Below are 27,100 nucleotides of genomic sequence, written 5' to 3' on the forward strand. Positions count from 1 at the left end.
ACTAGAGCATGGTGGGAATAGAGATTTAACAGTGTATAAGGAAACTGCGATGTGTTGGGAAGAGGTGAGGATTTCAGTGAATGTGATGGAAATAGAGATTTACTAAAATATGATGCACAAAGATAAAGATTTATGGAATGTGGGATAGTTATATATATTTAAGGGAATGCTTGGCAAAGTTGGAGGCTTAGAAGCACGGTACAGTATTACCCCTTCAGACAGCACAAATTACCCAGGTTCGACCCAGGTTGTTGCCGGGTCGACCCGGATCACTGTGCGGTGTGGATGGGCGTTTTGTATGGTTTTACCCGGGTCGGACCCAGTTTGCTAGGCAGTGTGAACGGGTAATCCAGGTCGGGCAACCTGGGTCCTGTTTAGTGGCGGCTCTTACCTCTGCGGAGGAGGGGGGCTGCCACTATGCGCCCCCCCCCTTCGCTGCTGTTGTGCTCCCCGCTGCTGCCGCAAATGATTCCCAGTCCCAGCCACTGATTCCCTGCACGGGGCTAGCGCATGTGCAGTAACTTCTTACATACTGCGCATGCGCTGGCCCAACCTCTATGGGCTGCCTTTGCAGCAGCCCCCGGAGGCATATTCAGGGCCTGGCGCAGGCGCATTGTCGTCCACGGTACTGCGCATGTGCAGAACCCGTTTTGGGGGCTGCCCTGCAGTTGCGCATAGAGAGGCATCCCAGAGGGAGGGAATACCTCCTAATAGGACTACCTTGAGTGACTGGCAGGTCGAACTTCCAATAGGAAGTCACTGCCAGTCACAGTGAAGCCAGAGCAGCCTCACAGAATGCATCTGGCTTCCGATAGGCAGAGAGCCGTGGCAGATTTTACCTGGTCTGCTGCCCTGCAGCCTATAGGTAATAACCTCCACTGGTCCTGTTCAAACTATAGGGAGAAGGGAGCATCAGCTCCAAACCCTGCCTCCTCCCCCACCCCCAATGACAGGCCGCTGATCCCTCCAACCCACTGACGACATCAGCAACCCGGATTATTGCCGTGTCGCTTAACCGCGCAAATGACGGGTCGCTCCCAGTACGGACCCATGTCCAAATCCCGAGTGCGACACAGCATTTGCAATGTGAAAGGGGTGTATGATAATGAGGTATATGATAATGAGATATATATATATATATATATATATATATATATATTCATGTGTGCAGGGAATAGGTAAATATTTGGGGAATGCCGCAAGTTTACGGCATGAGAATAGTTAGAGATTTAGGAGAATGTGTGGGAAATAGAGATTTTGTTAAATGAAGTTGAAGCATTTAATAATAGAGTGTGGTGTACTGATATACTGTAGCTGGATATTTCGCCTAGTATGTCTGGAATAAAGGATCTGATGCAAAAAAAGAGGGATTCAAATGATTCATCTGTAAAATAAAAATAAAAAGAATAGCACGCATCGGGGAAATTCAATGTGCGAATTTAGTGATCTGCTCTATTATCCCGACTCTTTGTCATTTTGAATTCAAAATTATTAAAGTTATTGGTAACATGTGGGTAAATTTATCCAAGATAGACTTCTATTGAAGAAGGGATGTTGCCCCTAGCAACCTAGCAGATTCCACTTCTTATTTATTTCGCACCTTCTAGAAGATATCTTCCGATCTATATCTTCCTCCCCTTTACCATCCACACAACTAATGATCACAGCCAGGAATTTGGATGACTTTATCCAATTTTCAGCTACCCCGCTTAGTGATGATTGGCCTAGGGCACCTTATGTGTATTTCAAAATTAAACTCTATAAAAACTCAGAGGAATCCGTTTGATACAGTCAAAGTTGATCCAAATTAAATGTAAACTTTTGTATTGAAATCTGACATCACATATACAGTATACCAGTCAATATACCTACGAATGTAATTAATATCATTTATGAGGAACTTGTGTTAAGCAGTCATTTAAATTCAACCTTGTAAACATGCAGAAACAAACATAATGGTCTCCATGGCGATAATGTTCTTTCTGCCTTACTCTTGTCTAGTCATTTGCATACCTGCAGTATGGTCCAACCGGGGATTCTGGATTTAATAGGCGGCTCTGCCTGCATTCTGATTGGCTGAATGTGCAATACCAACCATTACAAAGCTATATAGCACTGGAAGAAGCGGTTTTTTTTTGGCAATTTAGTTTGTGATGGAAGAACCACACAATTTAGAAAACAATCCCAGGCAGAGGTTGATGTCAGAGTGCCAGACTATTCCTGTCATGTATATTAGCTAGTTTGGCAGCAGTATGCGGACAGATGTATTGGCCGGCTCACAGCTGTCCTGCATGCTGTCATGTGAAATAGCCTGTGGCCGTCTTTTATGAGTTAATCTCAGACGTTTTCTTCTGATCTCCCAACATATTTGTTAATTGCTCATTTTGATTTATATCTCGGACTGGATTTAATATGTGGGATATTACCTCCTGGAAGAGCAGACTGCAATATATAGCATCCAACTATTAATTACAAGCAGAATATAGATGCACGGTTTGTATAATTAACTCGCAGTTGCACTTTTGCCATTAGCAATTATTTTTTGTCTGATCTATTACCTAATTAGACATCCCACCTTGCCCCCAGTGACTGCAGCCCAGCAAAATAATTAGGATTTTAAAAAAAAATAGAAATTGATGGGTTGGAATGTTGCAATGTATCATAGGTTTAATTTTTATATGGGCTCCGTTTTGAAAGGAACAAACTGTCCATATAAATATTGTCATTTGTATTCTGGGTTTTACTAGTAGTGCAGGGAAAAACAATGTACAATATAGCAGTCTACGAATCGGTGTACAATGCACTGGACGATAGGGTAAATCCGTCCCGGGAAAAAGCAGCCCACGGGGGGGGGGGGGGGTGTTGTCACATTAAGGTGCGGGGGTGGCACGGTAAGGAATCGGGGGGACTGGGTGGTGGCACGGAAATGAGCCGGCGGGGGGGGGGGGGGGGGTCTGTGGGTCGCATGGCAATGAGCCGGGGGGGAAGGGGGCGCGTGTCACTTACCAAGCTGGTGACACGCCGCTTGTGGCCATGCACGCCCACCACCACCCGCGCCGAAGCCGCTCAATCCCGGGCCAATCCGCCCCTGTGGCTAGGAAACAAGAGCAATTTAATAGCAAGTGTCATGCTGCCCATACACTAGGGCGATATTGCATGCAATCCTTCGATTTTGACCGCATCAGTGCGATAAATCCAAGGATTGTACGCACAGCGAATGGGTCACCCGATGCGATGCACAGGCACGCTGTTGAATGTTATGTCGATAGATAATATGTGCTGCACATAATATTTATCGAATTGCATTAGCAATCACCTGTGGATTTTAACCATGCAATCGGTGGTCGGCAGGTGCGCTGGTGGCGGATTCAAGGAGTGGGCAACAGGAGAGCTGGCAGCGGGCAACAGTCTAGCACAATGCTGTGCAGGAGGTCTGGTGGGCGACGGGGGTCAGTGGCGGTGGCAGAATTTCAAAAAACTATTTAAAAAAATGGGCAACCCTCTGATTGGCTGAGACAGAACTCTCTCAGCCAATCAGAGGGCTGTGCAGTGTTTTAGACATTTTTTTCAAATTCTGCCACCAACACTAAACCCCGCCGTCCCTGCCAGCCCTCCTGCACAGCGCTGCGCTACACCAGTGCCTGCTGCCAGCCCTCTTTCAGGACCCGATGTGCCATCGCAGATGTCATGCGACATCGGGTGCTGGAAAAAGCACTTTGGGCACCATAAGATGCGATCGGATGCGTTGGGACATGCACATGCGCAGATACGTATGCACATGTGCAGACATGCGCATGTGCAGTAACACAACATCGGTCCCCGTGCGAACGAACGGCCTTTGTGAACTGACCTGAATTAGGTTCTATGTATGTAATGCGCAGTTAGATGTGAGAGGTGTGATTTATGCGGTGTGAGTCGCATTCTCAATAACACTGTGTACAAGAAATCAGCTCCCTCTGTACTGGAGAACATCATGATAACCCTATAGATTGGGCTACTTCCTTATTGTAGACACATGTTTACACAAAGTAATTAACGTTGGCTTTAATTGACTCTTAGGATGTCTCTGATCACTCAGTGACGGATCCCACACTCACTGCGGAAGCACTTGACCAGACTATTGCTATGTTTGACACAGTCGAAGAGGTACTTAGACACTTCAATCCTGAGACGTGGAAGGAGGATCTAGAGAGTCTATACACCGATACATCTCAATTCCGTGGCAGGACATTTCAAGAAAGAAAATCTAAAGGTAGGAAAGTCTTCCTGCAAAACAAATCAAATGATAAAATGGTCAAGAATAATATGTATAATAAATAATAACGTGTTTAAACTACTGCAGTACTATTTTTCTGAAAAAAATACTGTAGGTCCAGAAACTCCAGGTCTGGGGTTGGAGCTATTTAAAAAATATATATTGGTATGTAGAATTGTAGATATACATATATATCATTTTAAAAAAAAGCAACTCAAAGAGATTTCAAATAAAAACGTATTTTATGGAAAGTTTTGGTCAAGGACAGGTCATCATCAGAACCCCACAACAAGGATGTGACCTGGACAATCCATAAGAGTTGTCAAGTCTATATATTAAAACTGGCTGCTGATAAAAAAAAAATGTCATCATGACAGTGTGGGGCATTAACAAACTGTGCACATGTGTTCAAAGTTGAGCGATGGAAGCTGGTGGGACACCAAGTTTGATTGTTGAGACCCACGATGAATTGCTATATAAAAGGGACCCTGCTATCCTGGATACTGCAAAGGCAGGCGGCTGCATAGGAACCTGTGGAGACAGGTCCAAGGTCAATTGCCTGAATGAGGGAGCAGGTTACAAACACAGACTGCAAAGGTTGAGCCGCTAGACTTTGATCAGCACCTTCCCTCCAACGGTATTAAGAATCTCTTTGCCCAGCCATCACTGTAGGCCATGGCCAACTTCCTCTGTGATCAATATAATACCATAGTGACAGTCTATGGGTGAGATGTAATAAACATGGCATTTGCAGTGCAGTACATCCGGTCACATATTGGGTATATACCAGCATAAATAGCGATAATACCTGTCTGCTTCCAGTAGCATCCCCGCACCCGGCCACCAACCCGCTTTCGGTAGCAACCCTCGCGTCACCACTCTGGGGAGGGGGAGGTTGTGTGGAACCATTTTTATTTATCTGGAGGACCAATCCCGGGATTCTGGGAATCTCAGGATTGAGCATTTTTCAATTCTGAATCCCAGGATTGAAATAATTGCCCCAGGATTGGCATCCCTATACATAACCATTCAATCTTTGAATTTTGCCCTAATAACCCAGGTATTTGTGATATCCATGCTTGAGCAGATGTGACTTGAGTAGAAACAAAGGTATTTAGATTTAACCATCTGTGCTGAAGCCCAGATATCATTAATACCTGCACTGTTAGTGTGCTTCGAGGACTGAGGTTGGGAATGCCTGCAGTAAAGAAAAGGGATAACCAGTCTATGCAACCCTGCCCTCCTGGCCTTATAGTGTAACAAGTACAAATGACAGAACACACATGCCATGTGTCGATTGGGGTCCTCTTGTGCAGCCAATGATTGTCAATATCCAAGATCTTAGCACTACTGTATTTCTCTCCCATATTTTAGAAAGGAAAAAAGTCCCCTAAAACCTTTACCTGCCACATTCGGGCTACTAGTGGTAAAATCTTGCCCGTCATGAATCAGTTAAGTGTTAGATCATTACATGCTGACAGATTTGTGCTGATGGTAATAAATGGGTGCACTTGTCAATTGTTGACTTACTGTTAGTATAAATAACAAAAAAAAAACAAGCCGGCCGCTAAAACAGAAAACCCAACATCAGCAAGTGTCCGATTGGGCTTGTCAGATGCCGGTGATGAGTGGCTGGGTATTTTTCTTGATTTTTACATGCAATTAGGCACAGAACTCAGCACATTGTTTAGTGTTTAGTAATTACACGAGAGCATAAACAATTACACCATTATAATAGAGAGGCATAGGGGCCTTACTAATGTGATCATTAGCAAAGCATAAAATGTGTTAAAAAAAAAAAAAAAACAGAGTAGGTGATGAAAGCTTAGACTAATGCTGTTATGTGAGTCATAGGGAATAAAGAAAATGTTGGGTTTTATGATAGAATGAGCAGAACGGTGATTATTGATGTGAATACATGTATTGATCAGATGATATGGCATGAGGTTATGAGGTAAATTTACTAAAGATTCTAAAAGCAATAAATTAGATCATGTCTATCCAGGGCCGGTGCCACCACTAGGCAGCCTTAGGCATTTCCCTAGGGCGCCGTCCACTGGAGGGCGGCCACTTGGAGCAGCCCCCCCTCCCCACATCAGGTGAGCGGTTCCCTCTCTCTCTCACCAGCCCCCCCCCCCCCCCATGCAGCGACGCAGCGGCCATCTCCCGCCGCCGCCCGCTCAGCCATACACCCCCCCCCCCATGGAGCGAGATGCTGCTCCTTCACTCTCCTCCTCTCCCCTGCCTCCCTCCCGTGGAGCGGGTGAGCTCTGTGTCTATCATTTTCTAGGATGCAATACAGAAATGATAGGGTTGCTATAGGCATTTTTAGAAGTTTTAGTAAATTTAATCCTATGCAGTGAATTTACTAAGATGGAAGATCTATTGTAGATGCGATTTTTCCCAAAGTAACCCATCAGATTCTACTTATTTACTAACACCTTCTAGAAGATAATAGATAAATTTAACCCCATGTGTTCCCACACTTTGCAGTACCTTCTACTCCTGTCAGCCGGAACTTAGCAGAATCCATTGCAGCTACTAAGAATTTACACTCAGAGGGGTGATTTTACTCAGCGGCCGTTTTGCTGGGGTTTTGGAACCCGTGAACGTTGGCGCCGCTGGTTGAATTTACTACTAATGATTTGTAAATGACTGTTAATGTGCACATGTCCCTGTTTCAGTCGTATGCAAATTCGTGTTCCGGAGGGGAATTTACAAAGCAGTCAAATACGACTGCATTGTAAACCTCCGATGGCATATCCATTCGTATACTGTATATGGCCGCTAATACGAATTCGTATAGACAGTCTGCACGGATCAGTCAGATCAGTCAGATCCGTGCAGGCTGCAATGTGTAAAAAAAAAAGAAAAAGAAATAAATAATTAATAAAAACGGCGTCGGGTGTCGTCCCCCGTCCCCCCCCCCCCCCCACGGCCGTAACCAGCACCAGGCTGAAAGAGACGGGGCTGGTAATAAAAAATCAAGAAACCCGGCAAATAAGGGTTCCTCAATTTTTTACAACCAGCTCTAGGCTCCAGGGCCGGCGCTTGTTCCCAAAATACGGGGGACAAAATGACTAGGGGTCCCCCGTATTTTAAGAACCAGCCCCAGGCCAAACCAGCCAGCAGGGTAATGCCACAGCCGGGGGACACTTATTATATAAAGTCCCACGGCCAAAACATTCACCCTACTGGCCAGTCAGCCTAGCCAGGGGCACTGGGGGGAGAGGGGACCCCCCAATAAAGCTCCCCCCCCCTCCAGGACTTACCTTACCAGGCTGAAGCCTGGTGCTGTCCCCAGTGACCCTGGGCTGTAGTCACCGTGCTGACGAACTTGTGTAAAAAAAAAAGAATAAACTATTGTTTAACACTGTGGAACTATGAGTCCCAGCAAGCCTCCCCCGCAAGCTGGGACTTGGATGCGGGGCATTACAGGACCCACTGGAACTTGTAGTTCCACAGTATTAAAAATAGTAAAATAAACACACACTGACACATGAAAAATAAAACTTTAATACATCCAAAGCCCTTTCATACTGATACTTACCTATCTTGAGCCTGTAAGTAGGTCCTTGGCTCCAGGGTCTGGGGCTCCAGGGCTGCAGAGTCCGGGGTCCGGGGCCTTGGTTCCTGGGTCCGGGGCTGGTCCGGTGGAAGAAAATCCAACTCACCAAGGTCCTCCGGCGAAGATCACGTCCTCTTCATTCCGACGTAGTCCAGGTCTTCTTAAAATAACAAACAGCAGACTATTCCAGCCGGTACCCGCGACGGACTGAGGAGAGACACTGATGTTTCATCTTCAGTGCCTCTCCTCCGAATGACTCTATTGGCCGCCTAGCGGCCAATCAGGAGCCGAGAAAGTCAGGCCGTTTTACGCCAATTAGCGGCCGTATTTTTAATACGGCCGCTTAGTAAATCAGGAATCACCATCCTTTTGAATGGTGATTCCTGTCGTGTTCTATCGATGGTGAATTCATTCGTATTTGCAAATACAAATACGAATGTCCCATCAATACGAATACGAAATTCGTATTTTTGGCATAGTAAATGCCAAAAATACAAATACGTCAAAAAATTGTATTTTCCTATAAAAATAGCCCCTGGACTAATACACCTAAAAACACCTGGAATTATACAGAGCATATGGTGGCACCCCTGGACTGATACGGTACACATGGGGCACCCCTGGAATTATACTGCACACATGCGACACTCCTGCAGTATTATTTTGTCATGTGGTAGCACACCCTGGTTTATTATTATTATTATTATTACACATTTCACTGCAGAACATTGCATCCCTTGTGTGTGGGATTGTCTTATAGGTAAATTCAACCAAATATCTGATCTGTGTAAATAACAACAGTACCTTGCCTGTGTGTAGTGAGGCATGTATTTTTTATTCTAAAAGAGATATAGTATCCTGGAATGCCAGAACTGTTTTTGTAAGCCACTTTTATTGCTCTGTATAGCAGGGGGTGGGGACTGAGGGTGTAGATTCCAATTATTGGAAATTGGGAAGAAGGCATTGTTAGAGTATATTAGTTCTCATTGCATACGGCTGTGGCCGGATAGGCTGTGGCCATAGTTTAGCTGTGGCCCTGTATTGAAGTGGACCGTTTTAAAGTGGGAAAACAGAGTCATAACTACGAGCGTTATACCTGCGTTACACCGAAGGAAAACTGAAGGCAAACTACTACAAATCAACAAAAACACACATGGACTGAATTGATACCTCAAGAGTATGTAATTCATCTCCAATATGCTTTCTTTATTTCTGTGTTATGCAAACTGTTGTATGATTTGAAAAGTTCTGATGTAATGAATTGTTTGTAATTGTTATTACTTGTTTGGTGAAGTTGTTCAGTGAAGCATAGTTTAGTGTTGCATTCTGCCTGATGTCTACTCAAACACAGTGCAAATTATCTCCTTTGACCATTTGGCCGTTAGTGTTCAGGTGTAGCCTGACCTGAACAGACTCACTATATTCTTAGAATTAGTGACCTGCAGCTTTTCTGAACAGTAAAAAAAATAAAAACAGACATTGAACAACATCATCAAACAGGTAATTTCAACTTTAGATTTCGATTTTGTACTGTATGAACATGGCTAGGAATAACAGATGCACAGGCAAAATTTTTAAAACTATGTGTGCAAACGCTAGAAGCCTAGGAGACAAAATTCCTGATCTAATTGCAATAATGACAAGGGATGACCTAGACATTGTGGCTATCACAGAGACATGGTGGAATGAGAACCATGGCTGGGACGTAGCTATACCGGGATACAATTTATTTAGGAAGGACAGAATGGGAAGAATCGGAGGAGGGGTAGCAATGTATGTAAAGAAAAACATAAATGCTACTTTAATACAAAACATTGAAGAAAAAACTGAGTCCCTTTGGGTGACCATAGAAATGGGGGAGAAGGACATTATTCGTACTGGGGTCATCTATAGGCCACCAGGCTAGGGGCAGGATTTGGACAGGAGCCTATTGCTTGATGTCACTAAAATGGCTTTAAAGGGAGAAGTCATAATCATGGGAGACTTTAATCTACCTGATGTGAATTGGGAGGAGTCTTTTGCAAGATCATCTACAAGTGGCAAATTTCTAAATTCCCTACAGGGAGCCTCTCTCAAGCAATTGGTGAGGGAGGCTACTCGCAAAGACTCAATATTAGATTTAATACTCACAAATGGTGACAGGATATCAGACATATATGTGGGTGAGAACCTGGGATCCAGTGATCATCAAGCAGTATGGTTTAGTATCAAGGCAGGGTCCAACTCCAGTCACACAAAAACTAAGGTGTTGGATTTTAGGAAGGCTGACTTTGCAAAAATGGGGAGATGTTTAAGCGACTCATTAGCGGATTGGATGAACTTGAAAGGAGTGCAGGAGAGGTGGAAAAAAATAAAAAGTGACACTGAGAATTTGGTGGAGGGAGACAAGGCAATTGCAGATCATCTAAATAATTACTTTTGCTCTGTATTCACTATAGAAGGAGAAGGGAAGGGACCACAGTTAAGTTGCAAGGACATTCATAAAAATAAGGTAGATGGAGGTACATTTACTAGGGAGAAAGTCCTAACCGAACTTTCAAGACTGAAAGTGGATAAATCAATGGGGCCAGATGGAGTGCATCCAAGGATACTAAAAGAACTAAAAGATGTGTTGGTAGCGCCATTAACAGATTTATTCAACCAGTCACTAGATACAGGTGCAGTTCCAGAGGACTGGAGAAAAGCAAATGTAGTTCCACTGCACAAAAGCGGAAGCAAAGAAGAAGCAAGTAACTACAGACCAGTGAGCCTTACATCAGTAGTAGGGAAAATAATGGAAACACTATTAAAAGAAAGAATAGTGGAATATCTTAAATTAAACAACTTACAGGATCCAAAACAGCATGGTTTTACTGCAGGGAGATCATGCCAAACAAGTCTCATTGACTTTTTTGACTCCATGACCAAAATACTAGATAAAGGGGGGGCTGTAGATGTGGCATATCTAGACTTTAGTAAGGCATTTGACACTGTCCCACATCGCAGGCTGCTAAATAAACTTGAAAGTGTGGGATTGGATTATAAAACAATTAAATGGATAAGAACCTGGTTGCAGGATAGGAAACAGACAGTTGTCGTAAATGGAGTGCATTCTATGGAGGGACATGTTACCAGTGGAGTACCCCAGGGATCTGTACTTGGACCAGTGCTTTTTAATATCTTTGTTAGTGACATTGCAAATGGTATTGAAGGGAAAGTATGCCTTTTTGCAGATGATACAAAGATATGCAACAGAGTAGACACACCAGGAGGGGTAAATCAAATGACTGATGATCTAAGTAAACTTGAGAATTGGTCAAGAGAATGGCAACTACAGTTTAATGCTAAAAAATGCAAAATTATGCACTTGGGACTCAAAAACCCAAAAGCGCAATATAGTATCAAGGGTACTATAATGGAAACTACTGAGGAGGAAAGAGATCTAGGAGTCACTATTTCAAGTGACTTAAAGGTAGGGAGGCAATGCAACAAAGCAATGAGGAAGGCTAGTCAGATGCTTGGTTGCATAGGGAGAGGAATCAGTAGCAGAAAAAAAGACGTAATAATGCCACTTTATAGGTCATTGGTACGACCTCATCTGGAATACTGTGTCCAGTTCTGGAGACCATATCTTCAGAAGGATATAAATACATTGGAGAGTGTACAAAGAAGGGCAACTAAAATGGTTCATGGCCTACATCACAAAGCTTACCTGGATAGATTAAAAGATCTTAACATGTATAGTTTGGAGCAGAGAAGGGAAATGGGGGACATGATAGAAATCTTCAAATATATCAAGGGTTTTAACATAGTACAGGTGGGAAATTTTCTTCAAAGGAAAACAAGTAATAAAACACGAGGACATGCACTGAAACTGGAGGGAGGTAGGTTCAGGGGAAATGTTAGAAAGAATTACTTCACAGAAAGGATAGTGGATAAGTGGAATAGCCTCCCATCAGAGGTGGTAGAGGCTAAGACAGTAGAACAATTTAAACATGCTTGGGATAGGCATATGAATATCCTTACAAAGATATAAGGATTAAAAAGGGTTGAGTTTACCTGAAGGGTAAAAAAGGGGCAGACTAGATGGGCCAAATGGTTCTTATCTGCCGTCAAATTCTATGTTTCTATTTCTACGTGTCCTTTATCATAGAAACTCACAAGGGGCCATTTTTCATGATTTTCGATACAAACGATATCCTGTGCCACTGACACTGTCCACATTTTAACCTTTAATAGAAAGAAAAGATATGTCCTTGGTTAGGTGCACCTAAGAGAATATAATAAAATTTAACCTTTATTGCATAATCAATTAAAAGGCTGCGAAAATTTTTAAAACATAGACGTACAACATAAATGGGGTTAACACAGTTTAAAACTGAGGTGGCAGGCAGAAACTGCTGTTTAAATAAAGAATTTTAATGCATGTGTGTCCTTATCAACGAGGTGTGGATTTCCTTATGTTGGTAAGTCCACACTCAGGTTGTATGATGTGTAGGCACCCAAAGGCAGTGCAACTAGCGCAGGTCCACTGGACTTTCTGCGGTATTGCCACACGCTCTAAATGGGTGCTACTCTAAGAGTGGGTAAAGACCTCTTATAACTGCTAGTTTTTATATATGGTCCTGTCACAAGTGTCGACACTGTGCCCGTCGACTAGACTCCTGTGTGGATAATACAACGGTAATGAGTGCTTGAATTGCGCTGTGCAGATAACACACCTATAATTATGCGCTTTGTAAATAAATTGCGCATGGGGTGTATGGTCCCCACTATTTAGACCTGGATACCCCTCTGGTATATAATTGCTATGGGGGAATAAATTACCAGGGAGGACCAATGGTACGTGCTGAGGTGTGTGGTAGAAATAACACTCTCAGGATGGCGTGGTTGCACATAAGCACTAGGGTGCACGTCTGTAATCTAGTCCAGAATGATAAACCTGGATACCCCTCTATCAAGAAGCTCTAAGGGGGAATAAATTACCAGGAAGGACCAGAATGCGATATTGAGGTGTAAGAAGGGAGTAACACTCTCAATGCGACTCTGTTGCGCAAGGCACACGGGCACAAGTCTCAACCTCGGTTCAGGACCAATAACATATAACGGACATACACATCAATCAAAATGCATTTGTAAGAAAAATAATAAACAGCAGTTTCTGCCTGCCACCTTAGTTTTAAACTGTGTTAACCCCATTTATGTTGTACGTCTATGTTTTAAAAATTTTCGCAGCCTTTTAATTGATTATGCAATAAAGGTTACATTTTATTATATTCTCTTAGGTGCACCTAACCAAGGACATATCTTTTCTTTCTATTAAATGTTCCTATGCCCATGTCCCTATGTAGCACACCCCTGTCTTTCAATCCAATTGTAGACTGTACATTTTAGGGGTCCTACTGATTTCAATTTGTATCTTGTGCGATTGACAAAAAAAAAAACCCTCTTCCACATTTTAACCTGCAAGATCATATTGCATACAGAATGCAGACTCAAGATACATTGGATTTATTTCTTTTTTAAGGCAGGTGCAGTTTTTTTGTTTTATGTGGTTTTATGTGGATTTGGAACAAAAGGAGACATTGCAAGCCACTTCAGGAGAGGGTGCGAACATTAGGCCCCACCCCCAACACCTGCATTTCATAGGTCTTCGGTACAGGGGCACATGATCTTGTCATTTAGCCCTGTCCCCTTCCCCTGACCCTGTGATTGCAGGTGATTTTTACATACTTTTGCAAGCTTCGATAGGAAGCAGGCAGTGGGGGTTATTCTGGTTGGTTCGCAAGGCTGCGAATTCGCTGCTTTGGGAGTCCACAAAACCCTGTTCTGTGAATGATCAAAAGATGTGGTGCGTGCACGCATATATATATATATATCGTCACTTATATATTGGTGCACTCTCGGACTTAAATGGGCGGGCAGCTGACATCTGGTGATGTCAGCTGCCGCCCACGATCACGATACCCGGCGATTACCATGGGAACTCTCGGGCAGAAATGCGGCTGCGCATGCACAAAACAACCAGCCTGCATGCAAATTCGTACTGACCTGAATAAGTATGCGGGAGACTGCCTATTCTTCCAGGACTGCAGGACACCCCCCCCCCCCCCCCCCCCCCTTTCGAAAGGTTAAAGTATGCTACAATCTCTAATCTGATGGCTGCAGTATAGAAAGAACTGTAGTGGCTAGTGAGTGGCAGGACTTCTGGTGTATAGCAACATTTTGAAATGATGCACTGCCTACCCCTGGGGTACAGCTTTCAGAGCTGTCAGTAAGATCTACCTGACAGCTTCCAGCATGTGCTGGCTTGTACACAGCTAAATGTTACCCCAAGCTTCCAGCAGACCTGGATCAACCAGTGATTTATGATTAATGTTATTTAAGTTGCTTGTAATTTTTGTTTTGGGAAAGTAAAAGTGCATTGGGTTAAATAAATGGTTCTGTTCTACATTTACAATGATAAATTCATTTCTATTTTAGTGAACTTGGACAGGCTGAACGATGATGTCAAGCGATATAGCTGCACACCTAGGAACTTCACCGTGAATCTGAGAGAAGAGCTTAAGATCACGAGCGCCGTGTTTTTTCCACGTTGCCTCCTCGTTAAACGTTGTGGGGGAAACTGCGGCTGCGGCACTTCCAATCCCAAATCCTGCACGTGCACCTCTGGGAAAACCGTGAAAAAATACCACGAGGTACAGTCATCGAATATTCATTGCAGTCATCGAAAATATATATATATATATATATATATATATATATACAGTACTGATATGCATATGCAAAACACATGAAGCAGGGATATCTGTATTTGTAGAATTTGCTATACATATGTGCATCATTAAAGATCATGGGCCAGATGCACTAAGCTTCAAAAGTGATAAAATGGAAAGTGATAAACAGCCGGCCAATCAGCTCCTACCTGCCATGTCTTAAGCTGTGTTTGTAAAATGTCAGGCAGGAGCTGATTGGTTGGTTGTTTATCACTCTCCATTTGATCACTTTTGAAGCTTAGAGCATCTGGCCCCATTTCCGAACCACAAAATACCCACTACAAAATACGCATTTGCACATAAAGGGGCTGATTCAGACCCACTAGTAACGGGCTAAATTCATCCCCGCCCCTGATGTCCTGCGTTTGCGCATGTCAAGTGATGTCAGCGGGTGGCTGACATCACATGACACCCGCACCCACCCCGAAATTGGTGATCTACAGCCATAATAAAAAGTCAGTTTAGACTGACTTTTATTAGCGAACATTTGAAAAATCAGTCGATGGTTAGCGGTCATCGAATAATGGGTACTCTTTACTTAGCACGGCGCCCATCGCGGGCATTAAATGCACTAAAAAATCGGGTGCGACGCGACCGACGCGATGCCCGCGATTTCCCATAGGGAACAATGTTAAATGTCTCAATTGACCCGATTTTTCTGTTCAATGCCTCAATGGACCCGATTTTTCCATAGGAAACAATGTTAAATGGCCCACAGAGGCCAAATAGGCACCCTGAAGTGTGAAATGGCCCCCACAATTGTTAATGCCACCCCACCATCAACGTGAACCAGAAGCGTGGCGAGCGCAGCGAGCCCGCGAGGGGCGGCGGTACGCGTCCTATGACCTTTTCATACCCCCACTATCCACGTCGGCGTGGAGTTGAGAATAGAATAGTGTGGCGAGCGCAGCGAGCCACCGAGCCCGAAGCGTGGCGAGCGCAGCGAGCCCCGCGAGGGGACGCGGATACCTGTGAAGCCTGCGAAGGGACGCGTTTACCTGTGAAGGTATCCGCGTCCCCTCGCGGGGCTCGGTGGCTCGCTGCGCTCGCCACACTATTCTATTCTCAACTCCACGCCGACGTGGATAGTGGGGGTATGAAAAGGTCGTAGGTCGCGTACCGCCGCCCCTCGCGGGCTCGCTGCGCTCGCCACGCTTCGGGTTCACGTTGATCGTGGGGTGGCGTTAACAATTGTGGGGGCCATTTCACACTTCAGGGTGGCTATTTGGCCTCTGTGGGCCATTTAACATTGTTTCCTATGGAAAAATCGGGTCAATTGAGGCATTTAACATTGTTCCCTATGGGAAATCGCGGGCATCGCGTCGCGTCGCACCCCGATCAAAATCGTGGGCGCCGTGCTAGGTAAAGAGTACCGAATAATGTTTCCCCCGTGCAGCCGCATGAGAGTGGATGTGTTAGCTTACATGTTAGAGAGGGGATTCGGGCGTTCAGCAGGGCGGCATTTGTCTATTCGCTAGGTTGCAAACATATGCAGCCTAGCAAACAGGTCTGAATTAGGGCCACAGAGCTTATCTTGTCCACCAAACTTGGGCTGTATCTAGAGCACATCTTCAGTCCAAATTTCTAAACTACACCCATAAAAGGGCTTAACCCTTTGAGGGCCAATGTTGCTGTAAGAGATGTGCAAAATATCCACTAAAAATGCCAGGGCCGTAGCCAAGGAGCATGAATCATTTTAGTTAAATATTGCCCCCCCCCCCCCCAAACCTCGCCATGAGGGAAGCTGGCATTTTTAGCGCATATTTTGCACATCTCTCACAGCAACATTGGCTCTCAAAGGGTTAATAAAACCATTGATGGCAACTGGAAAATCCCCCTAAGTGCACGTTTATAACATGGATAGACTGATTTACTGCACCAACATCCCTCTCCTGTGTCACCATCTCCGTGTCAGGTCTTTCTATCTCGATGGGATATTGCAGGGAAGAAAATACATTTTTTGTACTCATGACCCATACAGGTGCAAGCAGAAATGATCTAAAGTTTACCTTTTAAAATACCCAGAAAGGGGCACTGATGCTCATACACTGTCGTATAAAAAATAATAATAAATAAACCTTTGACACACTTGAATAAAAGAGACTGAATGGTCATTTTAACTAAACAAAATTCAGTTCAGTATGTTCAGTGATTCCTTCAAACGCATACTTGCCTATCCTCCCGGAATGGCCGGGAAGCTCCCGAAAATTGGGTCCCACTTCCCGGCTCCCCATAAGTGTGGGCAAGCCTCCTGCATTCCCCCACATGACCCCGGCCTCCCCTGCATCTTCCTACCCTGACGGTAAAATCCTGTGATTTGGGGTGTGCCTGGGGGGGCTTTAACCCCCGTCCCCTCTGCATATATCCGTGAATCACATGATTTTTTGCTATGGGGCGGGGCTTGAAGATGTAGGGCTCTGTCCCCGTCACCTTTAATGGCAGCTGAAAGTCTTCTCTCCTGGCTTCTCCTGGGCCCTTATTCTGATCGGTGCGGCCAGAGCCGCATACGGGGCTCCGGCCGCACCAACCAATCCCCGCCTACTATACGGATCGCCACGGCCGTCCGTACACGGACGGCTGGCGATCCGCATGAAAATGGTGGGGCGTACGCCTCCACCATGGTGGGAGCTGCCCCCTGCATTCGATGGTCGGCGACCATCGAAGGCAGGGCCGCACGCCCCACCAGCTCCCGCAAGCTGAGAGCACACGGACAATCGTCCGTGTGATAGCTTGTATGGGGGCTGAGAGCTGACATCCGGCGACGTCAGCTTTTCGCCCCCATCACTGGCGTCATACCCTCATTAGCATGCATACGCCCCGCGTTTGCATGGGAACGCCCATGAAACGCGGGGCGTATGCATAGGGAAATGAGGGTATGAAGCCCCTCACGCCCCTATACGCCCCCTTTGCGGCGGACAAACTACGTCTGCGGCGAATTGGGCTGCACATGCGCAGATTGACCTCTGCGCATGTGCAGACTGAAAACATCGGCGGTACGGCCGCACGCGGGCCGTACCGCTCGATTCAGAATAAGGGCCCTGGAGAGGAGACATTAAGGGGGAAATTTCAATACGGCTGCTTAGTAAATCAGGAACCACCATTCTTTTGAATGATGATTTCTGTCGTATTTTATCGATGGTGTATTCATTCGTATTTGTAAATACAAATACGAATGTCCCATCAATACGAATACAAAAATTCGTAATTTCGGCATAGTAAATGCCAAAAATACGTATACGCCCCCAAAATTTTTATTTTCGTACGAAAATACAATTTTTTTTCACGAATTTTTCTAAGTAAATTTCCCCCTAAATGTTGGCAAGTATGCCTCCAATGCAACCTTAAATGTAATATGCCAGCTGTAATGTATTTTCTGTGTCTTCAGCCTGATCATATGCAAGCTAGTCATTTCAAAAAAGCGATAGATCAGAGATTCTGCAACTCGGTCCTTAGGACCTCACACAGGTCACCCGGCAGGAGCACTGTGTATCACCATCTGCCACGTTTCCATATTGCATGTGTGTGACTGCTGCATTGGCCATAGATGAATGGAACATGGCAAAGGCGTGTCACTCGAGAACCCTGAAAATTTGGGCCTTTCCTAAGCATGTACATGTGACATGTGGAGGGTGGAGCAGTATTCCCTACATTCCCTACACCATGGCCACTCTACCTTCCAAAACATAAGTTGTAACTATCTGCTGCTATCACCAGACACGTTGAATTACTCATGCAGTGGCTATCTGGTTAGTTCACCATTTTAGTTTATCCTAGCGTATTTTATTTTCCATGCATTTCTTATTCACACATTGTAATCAATGAAGTTCGCACAACATGGCTACCTCGACTGGTGCTCTGTGTAGAAAGAGCAATACATGGTTCAGATGAACTTACAAGTATCCCTCCCTAGTATTTTATCTACCCCATTGTGTCATCGGTTCCAGACATTGACTATTCTTCCCATTCAAATCCAATGTAGTGCACCTAAAATGGCTGCCTCACCTGGATCCTTTGTGGGCAGGATGCAGAGGCATCACTAATACTGGTGACACCCAGTGCCAAAGAGGAGTGCGGTAAAAAGGAGAGTAGTTTTGCATGTAAGGGATGTGGTCTCAAATATAGAGGCGTGGCTTTGCATACCAACCCCCATTTCAGCACTCAGGGGCCCTTGTACATGCGAGCTACACTGAAGAAGAGTCTGCACGGTACTTGTGTATTATCACGGCGCCCATCTCCTACCAGAAGGCATACGATCGTATGCGATGCGATGCGATACAATGTTAGCAGATGTTATACAATTTCAAATTGTATACCATCGAATTGTATGCCATTGTATGGCATATACAGTGGTATAAGATTTTAAATTGTATAAGCACGATAATGGGTGTTTTCAATGTTAAATGTGCCCCCTATAAGATAAATAATTGTATAAGCACCGTAATAGGTACTTACAATGTTAAAAGCACCCCCACGCCACCCGTGCTATCAACGCTAACCCGAAGCGTGGCGAGCGCAGCGAGCCCACGAGGGGCGGCGGTACGCGTCCTCCGACCTTTTCATACCCCCACTATCCACGTCGGCGTGGAGTTGACTCTATATAGCCCGAAGCGTGGCGAGCGCAGCGAGCCCGGCGAGGGGACGCGGAATACATGTGAAGTAATGCGCGGCCCCTTGCGGGGCTCGCTGCACTCACCACACTTTGGGCTCGGTGGCTCGCTGCGCTCGCCACACTATATAAAATCAACTCCACGCCGACGTGGATAGTGGGGGTATGAAAAGGTGGGAAGACGCGTACCGCCGCCCCTCGCGGGCTCGCTGCGCTCGCCACGCTTCGGGTTGGCGTTGATAGTGACAGTGGCGTAGGGGTGCATTTAACATTGTAAGTACCTATTAAGGTGCTTATACAATTAAAGATTGTATATATAATTTAAAATCACATCTCATTGCATTGTATGCCATTGTATGCCATATACAATGGTATACAATTTTAAATGGAATACAATGCCATACGACTGAATATCGTGGGTGCCGTGATAATACACAAGTACCGTCTGCACTTTGGTGTCACCTCTTGGTGGGTGATATCCAGGTACGCCCCCCCAGCTCTGTTACCACTGATAGGATAATCAAGTTCTGCAACTGATGACTCAAAATGGCTGCCACGCCCTTTGTATCATCTTCATAGCATCTTTAAATCATGTAAAGTTATACTGTACCTCTTTACCATGTCCATTTCTAGCGATTTCAAGACATTGCCTTGTTACTGCTGTGGCTGAAGTATTTATTTCTAAATCCTCTCCTTTATTTCTGCTTTTTCTCTGCAAAATCCATATATAAATGCCTCTTACTGTAGATGAAATTTCCAAGTTACTTTAGGCCTTCATTAAATTCTAATAAATGGGAATGTAATAACCCTAGAACATGGGCCAGCTCGGTTGAGAATGTAATATTGCACTCATTTGTGCTTTGGCTTTTAGTTTTGCTCTTAGAAATTGAATGGCACATATGTGAGGAAGGAAAGAAGGAAATTTTATTCATTAATATACAGCATGCTCCGTGTCCTGGCACCTTTGGGAATTTTTTTTTACAAAACTTGTTCGGTTATGCTGTGAAATAGAAGGAGGGGTAACATCCCCATCAATGGCAACTATGTTCTAAATTGGCCATAAACCAATGATTAATAATAATAATTATCGATGGCCATCTCTATCATACAGCCCACCAATAACCTTTGTAGTCTGGCTGGACCATTATGCTATAGATAACACCTATCCTTGGGTATCGGTGACTCTTTCCCTATATATTGTCAGCTTGTGAGCAGGACCCTCCTAACTTGAGTAGGTTTAGGCTGTGAATTTTGTTTATGGGCAATACAATGTTCTCAACCCACCCCAAATGACTGCTATAGGTTGACTACTTGACTCAAGTATACATCTAATTTTGCCCTTACATCAGGTTACAACTTAGTAGGATCATTTAGATTTAGATAAAGTACCAATCACCTTCTGTCATTTTCCAAACCCAGTCTGTACAATGACAGTTACAAGCTGGTTAGTTCGGGCCAGTTCCAGTGACGGCTCCAGAGGTGCGGCAGCAGCATACAGTAGTCCAACATTTAAATATAGGAGCCTCACCAACTGCCACCCCAAAAACTGCCAGGCATCAACAGGGCTTAGGTCAATGCCTGAAATAGGTCTACATAGCTAAGGTCCCCAGGGTCGGAAGGTCAACACAGAAGCATCAGGTCAACAATGGGAAGGTCAAAAGTGAAAAGGTCAACATGCATTTTTCAAATTTGCATGTCGACAGGTGGTATTTTATACCCTACCATCCACTATGGCATTATGGGAGATTAGAATAATAATGCATCTCAACCTTCATGTAGGCGACCCTATGACCCATTCATCGGAGAACCCTCTGCAAAGTCTCCAAAAAGTCTCCAATAAGCCCCCAAAAACTATGCACACATTTGGTACAAACACCCCTGATATTTTACTACAGGATACGATTTATGTGCCATACAATTCCAGGCATCCAACGTTAAAACTATTATATAGAGCATAGAATCGTTGAATATCAGTTCTCAGATCAGCCGTTCTAGCCATCCAATTTCTGCCTTGTTCAAACACTCATCTGCTGTCTTGTCGGGGAAAAGGGTTTGCCAATTTTTCTGCTCTTATCAGCAAAGCCCATATACCGTGCTCATGTTTTTTAATATAAAACACAGGGAAAATCCCACGGCTGTCAGAGGGCTTGTTAACGTAAATGCCGTCCAAATCTCTACTCTCATCCCAGGCACACACACTTTCCTTTCCTAGAAGAAATAGATTTTTTTTTAACCAAAGATCCCACCAGTGTCAGTCATTTCATTTGCCCAGGTTTTAATAAAATATGAACAGAGATTGTTGTGTGCTTAGTGCTTAAATCCAAAAGTGCCTTCGGCGTCTTTCAGTTGTGAGGAAATAAAATGAATGTTTTAAAAATTCTGTATCTACATCACAAGCCGGTGAAATAAAAGTGTAAAAATATATAGAAGGGAAGAAAAAGACTATAGACTGTTTAAAGCTTCTTGAAGCATCATAGGCAGAGGAATTAAGCCTGGAGAAGAGCTCAAACTGAAGGAGATAACACACCATCCAATCAGCCCCTAACTGTCAAGTGACAGGCTGGGGATGAAAAATTACAGTTAGGAGTCCATTGGTTTCTGCGATATCACCTTTGATTTTATCTATTTTCCAGGATTAACCTCTTCCCTGGCATTTCCAAGAATTTTCCGGACTATGAACCAGTGCCCAGACTAGCAAACCCGGCAATTCTCGGGATTGCCGATGCCGATGTCTCCCCTGCTTAGCGCTGGGCAGCGCCGCTTAGATCCCAATCTTAAGGGGTGTGGTCTGCCATCAGAGGGTACCGCCAGACACCACAGATGGGCTTGGTCAACCATTAGAAAGGAAATACGAAGAGCAAGACCCCATTACAAAGAATAGGATAGGGGTGTGCCGGGGCCACCCGCTGTGGTTGGCAAGAGGTATAATCTCGATGCGATTTCCATTGGACCCTAGTTCAAATATGATCCTGATCCACCGTTACTGATCTCTACAGGAGGAGATAGGGCCCTGGGGCAGTGTGGCCTGCTGGAAACTTCCCGTGCACACCTGTGGGTCACCTGAACTTGGTTGAGGTATATTCCACTTTCCTCTTGAACTATATCAGCCAGAGGTGGAGCTTGGAGTTGGAGGTTGTGGGCCCAGGTGCAACAATATAATTTGGGCCCCCCTCCTCTTCTCCAACCCAAGCTCTCAATATGCAACATGGCAGTGGGTGATAGGGAGAGATAGAGGGTAAGGGAGAGGCAGGGGAAGGCAGAGTGTGACAGGGCACTGCACCTGCTGTACCAATGATAGTTCCTCTGAAATCAGCATCTCTTGGCTAATTTGGCTGGCAACATTATGGAAGAATGTTACAGTTTGCCTCTAGTCCATGCCGACACATACTTGAATCAAAACAAATTGCACTCTCATTGAATGTACTGTAACAACACCTGTGTGCAAATTAATTTGATACCTTTTTTTATGTCATTAATTATCTGATTGTCATAATGGCAGGGGACGCCACAGCTGACGTTATCCTGACTTAATTAATAATTATGTCATCAAATGTTAATTATCTTCATCTGTACAAGATGTGTGTAATTAAACATCAAAGCCCAGATTGCTTAGTTATCTCTTTGGAAGAGTGAAAGCAAAATTATGTTTAATTTGCAGCAAATGCATGAAAAATATCTGTTAAAGTACATTGGGACAAGGAATCACATAGACTGGATAGCAGCAAAATCTTGATCTTTATTTGTAGCAGATAGATGACATACAAGGTAACAGCATTGTAATTCTTCAGTTACAGCATAGCAGGTTCTACACAGTCAGGATACACTCCAGAGAACATCTAATGTAATCCACAAATTCCTCGCCTATCACCCAGCCTCTTTTAGGCATTGGGAGCAATAAACCCCTGCTCTGGACAAACATACAGTATAATAGGAAGTAGCAGGTGCTGTTAATCATGCTGTTCACAATACAGATGGAGCGCCTCTGATCCTTGGCCGGGGATCGCCAGCATGTCTCCGCTGGTGATCGCCGGTGCAGAGACGTTCCATCTGACTGGGACACGCATGCGTTTCACACACGCAGTCTGGTCCCAGTTTCAGGACGGTGTCGCTGCGGGTCCCTGCCCGTCTCCACTTCAGGGAGACAGGCAGGGATAGGGGGGACAGTGGGGCGGTGAGGGGCACCGGGGGAGGTGGTGGGCGGCGGAGAAAGCTCCGTAGCCACCACTCCATAGAATCACCAGCCCCTGCAAGGAAGAGGCCGGCTCCATCTGTACATCTTAAACAAACATAGGGCCAGATTCTCTAAGCTTCAAAAGTGATAAAATGGAGAGTGATAAACAGCCAGCCAATCAGCTCCTGTCTGACATTTTTCAAACACAGTCTATGACATGGCAGGTGGGAGCTGATTGGCTGGCTGTTTATCACTCTCCATTTTATCACTTTTGAAGCTTAGAGAATCTGGCCCATAGACTGGATCTCTCTAGGCCCGCTGCTGCTCTAAATCCTGGACTGGATCTTCCACATTACCTTCATGTAGAAGTATGCAGTCCCTGTCACAACATATTTTACCGTGTAATGTAAAAATGAAACAGTAGGTTATCAAAAGGTTACTGCATATTATATCGAATAATAAAAGTTAAAACATTTTTGATATTGCAGCACAAGTTCTAATGTTACTGGTGGTAATGATCTAAAAAAGGAAATTGATTATTTTATATTTTATAGATATGTTTATAAAGAATATATTTATATCACTCAACTGTATATCTGGTATGTAATCATTCAGAATGCCAACACATAAATGTTAACATGGTCTAAATGTTTGAAAGGGCCTTTTGATCAATATCGTTTAAAATATCCTCAGGGGTGTACACTTAATATTGTTAACGATGCGTGCTCCCTCGCATCGTTAATGACCCCTCCCATCCACTGAACTTGCATGTCAATTTTAGCCCTATAGCCAATGACCCGCATGTTCAGCGGGTACTGTGACATCACTGAATGATATAATTTACCATTATCGTTCACTGTTTACACTCAATTCGGCCACCCACAGCCGTTATCTTTAACATTATTATTATTTTTGAGTTTTACCGTTGCTTACCCACACAGGCCATAGTATAGACATTTTCCTGGGAAGATATTTGGCATATATAAATGTTGTATAATTGGTGGAGGCACCATTATTCGCAATCTGATTAAAGTCAGATTATTGGGAAGCAGTGTCATTTAGCACAGGGGTTATTGAAAGAGAGAACCTGAACAATACTTGACCTTCATGGTATTTACTATTGCATTTTGCAGGTGCTCAAAGTCACGCCTGAACCTGGATATAACAAGAATAAGAATAAATCCAGAAATATGGCCATCATAGACATCCAGCTTGAGCACCACGAGCGGTGTGACTGCATCTGCAGCTTTCGGCCACCGCGGTAATAAGGTCGAAGAGGCAGAGGAGAAATTCCGAACATTTTCATGGACTTTTGTTGAATGGCCATACATTGGCATCAGGATTTAGCAATAACCTCCAATAGATATAAATATATGTCATGACCGGGATACAGTCATTTTGCTTGCGAAAATACATGTTGTACATTACTTGCCAATACCAGTATTTGTTTTATTAAAGAACCGTAAACCTACAATAAACGTTGTTTTATGTGGAAGAGCTTCTAATAACATTCACCGGTATACAATGTTTTTTTTTCAGGAGCTTGCTAATGCTAGAACTGTATCAAAGTCAATGATCTTAAGTTTTTCAAGGAAAATAGCAAAACTATACCTAAGTAAAGTGTAACCCTTCTAGAGAGAACCGTGGGGGAGGTGTATCATGGCAGCCAATCAGATTCTAGCCATCAGTCTGTAGTAGATAAATGATTGTTCAAATCTGATTGGTTGGCGTGGGAAACACCTCTATTTAAACTCTTTAAAAAGTATGCTTCACCCCATATAAACTAAAGATAAAGATAAATATAATTGAACATAAGGGGGAGGATTCAATTAACCACTGGCTAAAATGCACAGCCTAACGCTATCATTATTCAATTACTGCCCATGCTAAGCTGGCTACTAGCCCCATGGGTGCACTTAGCATGGGTCTCTCCTCAACACTCCAAAGGCTGCAAAGAAATGATGCATTAAGTGCAACCTCTGGTTTTACCATGGCCAGTAATTGAATACCTTTAACAGGTAGCCCGGTCTCAGCTTGTTCACTGGCAAAGGACAATTGAATCTTCCCCAACAGTTATGATAAAATCAAGCCATATTTTGGGGGAAAGCAATGTACAGTATACAGTAAAAATACATTAAAGCTCTCAGGTCAAAAATCCATACAGTAAAAGCAAAACTCCTGTGTGTGATCCACAGTGACAGCAAATGTGCTAAAAACCAGAGTATACTTACAGTACTGTACAAAAGATTAACCACAAGGCGTTGCTCTAATGTACAAAAAACAAGGGACGCAAATCGTTTATGAAGTGTGTGGACAATGCCCAATTGACCTCAATGGAAGGGATGTAGATGTGCACCAAACACACCAACCAACCTACATTGAATTACATTTCTATATGTCCCAGTGCAGGGTACACAGATTCCATGCTCTGGCACCCCCTGTGCACAGATGGCAACTGCAGAGTAGAGGTGGAGCAGGAGTGAGCTGCAAGGTGCATCATCCATTGCTTCTGTCTTGACCTGTTTACTTTGACTTATCTATAGTCTTGGAGATGACAAAGGAAGCGGTAGTCTTATCGGGCACGGCCTCATGAGTCTTATCAATATTCAATGCTGTTATTCACAGATTTATGCTGCAAGGGGTATAGCCAGGATTATGCAGTTTGCTGCAAACCCAATTGCAGAAGTGGAACTGATTCAGTTGTCTAGTCTACTTTCCTGGGGCTGCAGAACTCCTACAAAAATAAGCAAGTATGACCTTGTTGCAATATGAACAACTCATATTAACAAATGATCTGTCTGTTTTAGGAGTAGTCCCCTGTCTAAGGAGTATTAGTAACTAGCGTGTTGGTTTCCCACAGCAACCATACAGATTCTAGCTATTATTTTCTAGAAAGTGATATATACAATAAGTAGAATCTGTTTAGTTGCTATGGGCAACAGTGCCACATGTGTACATATACCCCTTAGGGCGGTATTCAATTGTTTTTCACCAGGATTTTAACTCCCTATCCCCGTGATGGGTAAACTGAAATGCACAAATGCGTGGTTAAACCTGACCATAATGAGCAAGAAATAAGCAAAATATAGATCAATTCAATATTGCCCCACGATCTCCCGATATTTTAGACCGGAGATTTGGCGCAACTTAACAATTGAATACCACCCTTAGGGGCATATTTATTAAGCTTGGAGAAGAGATAAACTGGAGATAAAGCGGAGAAAAGGTAAAAGGAGATAACACATCAGCCAATCAACTCCCAACTGTCTTTTTCAAACACAGCTGATTGGCTGGTGCTTTATCTCCTTTTACCTTTTCTCCGCTTTATCTCCAGGTTATCTCTTCTCCAAGCTTAATAAATCTGCCCCTAAGTGTCCCAAAACTTGGCATATAAAATTCATCAAGTGAGTTGTATATTCGTTTTGATGGCTTTTGAAGTGTTTTTGATATGGTTATATTCCAAAAATAGTTACCTAATATAATACTTTACAGAAAGTAATTGAGGCATTTCAAACATCCATTAAATGACAAGGACTGAAGAACCTACTGTAACCAGCAGGCGCCTCAGGACATACTGTACTCTCAGCTGCCCCAATTTCCCTTATTTTACAGTTAAATTAACTTGAGTTAGGTTCAGTTGAATAATTGATGTTAAAACACAAACACAGATTTAAAATTAGCTATTTAATTTAGCTTATTGCAATTTATTGGAATATAAAAGAAGAGTAGTTTCCAGGTGGAATGC

The 27,100-nt window shown here is 43.9% G+C and overlaps 1 protein-coding gene across 1 annotated transcript in view; it reads left to right on the forward strand.

Annotated features, from left to right (window-relative positions):
* Window positions 1–26,577, forward strand: part of PDGFD (platelet derived growth factor D) — a 195,789-nt gene extending 169,212 nt beyond the window's left edge. Inside the window, exons 5-7 of the mRNA XM_083170074.1 lie at window positions 4,060–4,252; window positions 14,286–14,500; window positions 24,489–26,577. Coding sequence (XP_083026200.1) covers window positions 4,060–4,252; window positions 14,286–14,500; window positions 24,489–24,620 — 540 coding nt within the window. The 3' untranslated portion in view covers window positions 24,621–26,577. The remainder of the gene's footprint in view (window positions 1–4,059; window positions 4,253–14,285; window positions 14,501–24,488) is intronic.
* Window positions 26,578–27,100: the final 523 nt, after the last annotated feature.

Source organism: Crinia signifera, chromosome 2 (assembly GCF_055691185.1).
Source record: "Crinia signifera chromosome 2, ASM5569118v1, whole genome shotgun sequence".
NCBI lineage: Eukaryota > Metazoa > Chordata > Amphibia > Anura > Myobatrachidae > Crinia > Crinia signifera.